Source organism: Formica exsecta, unplaced genomic scaffold (genome assembly GCF_003651465.1).
Source record: "Formica exsecta isolate Colony F162 unplaced genomic scaffold, ASM365146v1 scaffold438, whole genome shotgun sequence".
In the NCBI taxonomy this organism is placed as follows: Eukaryota; Metazoa; Arthropoda; class Insecta; order Hymenoptera; family Formicidae; genus Formica; species Formica exsecta.
The window spans coordinates 7-3,281 of record NW_021851617.1 but is presented as its reverse complement, the minus strand read 5'-3'; the positions used below and the strand labels follow the sequence as shown (position 1 = coordinate 3,281).

The following is a 3,275-nucleotide window of genomic DNA, read 5'->3' as shown; positions in this document are numbered from 1 at the left end:
GTAACGCTACGCTCGCCGGAGCGCCTTATATACCGGCGGCCGGCCTCCCACTCACGCGAATCGGTGCGCGGTGGGGCGGCCCCACGGTGGGGCCGTGACACGGGTGTGGGAGCTTAGGGGCGCCATTGGCGCCGAGCCTCAAAATTGCGGGTGGTGGAACGGCCCGCTAGGCCGTTAGGAACGGTATCGTTACAACTCTTTGGAAACACACCAGATTCAGCAAAACCCGCAATAGCCCCATCGCCAGGTCCTTCGCCCACCACGACGCGTTTGGTCGACCCCCTTGCAGCACCAATTCAATCAACGACGACGGCATTTTTCAAATTTCACTTAAACTTTTCGTCACTCACTGCTCGAAACGTTATGACAACCACGACAGGGCAGACATTGTCTCGATTAAACATTTTAGAGTAGGAGATGTATCACTTATGAAGAACGCTTACTTTTTGTAGGAGAAGGATAAAGCCCGCATTGGCGTGGGAAAAGGATTACGTTCGCGGGAGAGAGAGATAATGCGAGGCATGTACGTTTGAAAAGGAAAGAAGGATGCGCAGAAGTAATCGACATTTTTTTAAATATAATAATATTTATTCAAAATTGTGTTTAATACAAATTCCCCTTGCAACTCCTGCAGTTTTCGCAGCGTCTGTTGAGCGACGTGTGGCCTAGCATTGTCGTGGTGGAAGATGACGCCTTTTCGATTGGCCAAAATCGGACGTTTTTCTCGAATAGCTGCAGCGAGTCTAGTTAGTTGCTCACAGTACTTGTCCGCCGTGATTGTTTCGCCGCGTCGGAGCAGCTCAAAGTAAATAATTCCCTTGCGTTCCCACCAAACACACAGCAACACCTTCATCGGATGCAAGCCAGCCTTTGCTACGGGTTCTGCTCCTTCAGCTGCTGTTTTCCATGTCCTCTTTTGCTGTACGTTTTTGTAGAGAATCCACTTTTCATCGCCTGTTACCATTCGATCTAAAAAAGGCTCTTTTTTGTTACGCTCGAGAAGAGAAAGAGCCACAGTCATACGGTTTAGCTTATTCCTTTCAGTCAGGAGATGCGGCACCCATGTATCAAGCTTGGAAACGTATCCAAGCTTTTTACTCCCGACTGCTGCCAACCGCAGGTTGGCAAAAAACGGAGGGAGTATGCGTTTCACCGAGCTCGGATCGGTTGTCCGAATAATTCTCGATAACTACTACATAGTTTGATATCATCTTTTTTTAAATGACGAAAAGCGGTTTAATTATCGATGTTCAGCCTCTTAGCAATATCTTCAGTTGTAATCCTTGGGTTTCTTTCCACTAAGGCATGCACAATGTTATCATCAATGCCAGAAGGCCGTCCAGAGCGGGTTTGATCCTCCATGTTGAAATCACCATTTCGAAATCTGCCAAACCACTTTTTGACTGTTCGGAGAGCAGGAGCGCGGTCTAAATAAACGGTTTGAATATTTTTTTGTGCAATCCCAACACTCACGCCTTTCCGAAATTCATGTAACATTACATGCCGCAAATGCACCTTTTCGTTCTCCATTTTTAATGATTTCTCTTATGCACAAATGGACTTATCTGAACAATGTCTGACGCTAAATTGACATAAGACAACGTCATCTATTCGGTGTAAGCAACAATTACCACACGAAAACAATAATACTCCGCCATGCAGTAACTTAATGCCATCTATGAAAATCGGGCACGAACTTATGCAATCATCCAATACATAATCATTTTTTCATTTTTTATCACATTTATTTATATTAAAATACATCACCTCGTCTCAAGGTTTCAGACAAAAGTTCATCCACAGCATACGCTAATAGTTCACAATCTATGACAGATGTTTTATCATAGACGTCGCGCAAGATTTTAATAGCATCATCTTTTTCGGCACCAAACATATTACCTTGCAAATTAACGACAAGTCGATCGAAACTCTCATTTACAGCTTTTATATTCTCACACAGTTTCAAATATTCATGATTAACGCAATGTTCGAGTTCAAATAAAAAAAATATAGTTGACGGTTTCATGTACAAGCAAGAATCGCGTAATGTAAGTTTCACAATACTCGCATCATGTATTTTAACAATCTCAATTGTTAAATCGTAAATCCATATGGGTGCATGATTAGGCGTTTGTACAAGCTGTTCAACGTCCGCTCGTTTCAGCATTAGCGATTCCCATGTGTCAATAGGTAATGCGATTTGATTGCCTCGGTTATCGCCGAGATGTAATTCCACGTAAGATGTTACTCCAACGCTGATTCCAATATCCAAGTATTTATAAGCAGTGCGCGTCAAAGCAAATCTGCGTACCAAAATACGTGGTATACAACGAGGTTTACCATATCTGAAAAATACAATTAAATATGAAATAGCATGGAAAAAACATATGAAAAAAAATATATAAATATAAAACGTTTGTAATACTTACAAATTACACGGTTTCTTGTACGATTTGATTTCATCTCGTGGTTTCTTGCACGGTTTAATTTCGTCTCGTGGAACGTAGTAATTCATGCGTTTGCAACTGTTGCTGGTACTCAGGACAGGAGAGTACATTTTGTCTTTCGGTTATGAGCAGTGGACCGTTGGTACTAGCAGTTGACACGACACTGATCGTATAAAAATTAACCGAGTATATGTGACGCTTTTTTCAAAAGTATGGCGTGGTGGGAGATTGAAAATTTAGGAGAAGGAGAAACGACCCGTATACCACTCTTGCCCCTTCATCTACTTTACGCACCTACAGCTTTCTCGATATTCTTTCAATTTTTCAAGCGCCGATGTACGGCTGCTTCGCGATGACATCAGAATTCAAACGCGAACATGACAAAATGACAAAATCGTGAAATATAAGAATAATTATCAAGGTTAAATTGCATTGATATACAAGTAATTTGAAACTTTTTCGCTGCTGAGATGACCGATGTACGGCTGCTTCGCGATGACATCAGAATTCAAACGCGCGTGTCAAAACATGACAAAATCGTGAAATATAAGAATAATTATCAAGGTTAAATTGCATTGATATACAAGTAATTTGAAACTTTTTCGCTGCATCTGGGCTGAGATGACATCATCACCAAGTGTGAGATTTAGCCGAATGCACAAAAATGCGAAGTAATATAAACAGCAGCATGTAATTTGAAACTTTCGTGACGCACCTGGGATTTGACATCATCTTTAGATGACAAAAATGCAATAATCGATATTAGCCAAAATGTACGTGACAAACCGAGAAATAAAGATTTAGTTGATACACATGATGGAAAGAGAC

General features: G+C 41.5%; 1 protein-coding gene across 1 annotated transcript; it reads right to left on the bottom strand.

Annotated features, from left to right (window-relative positions):
- Positions 1 to 1,718: 1,718 nt before the first annotated feature.
- On the bottom strand, positions 1,719 to 2,528 carry LOC115240493. The gene is made up of 2 exons (XM_029815671.1): positions 2,430 to 2,528; positions 1,719 to 2,345 (listed from the first exon to the last, which is right to left on the bottom strand). Exons 1-2 carry the CDS (start codon positions 2,513 to 2,515, stop codon positions 1,754 to 1,756), a joined length of 678 nt encoding a protein of 225 aa, XP_029671531.1. The 5' UTR covers positions 2,516 to 2,528; the 3' UTR covers positions 1,719 to 1,753.
- Positions 2,529 to 3,275: the final 747 nt, after the last annotated feature.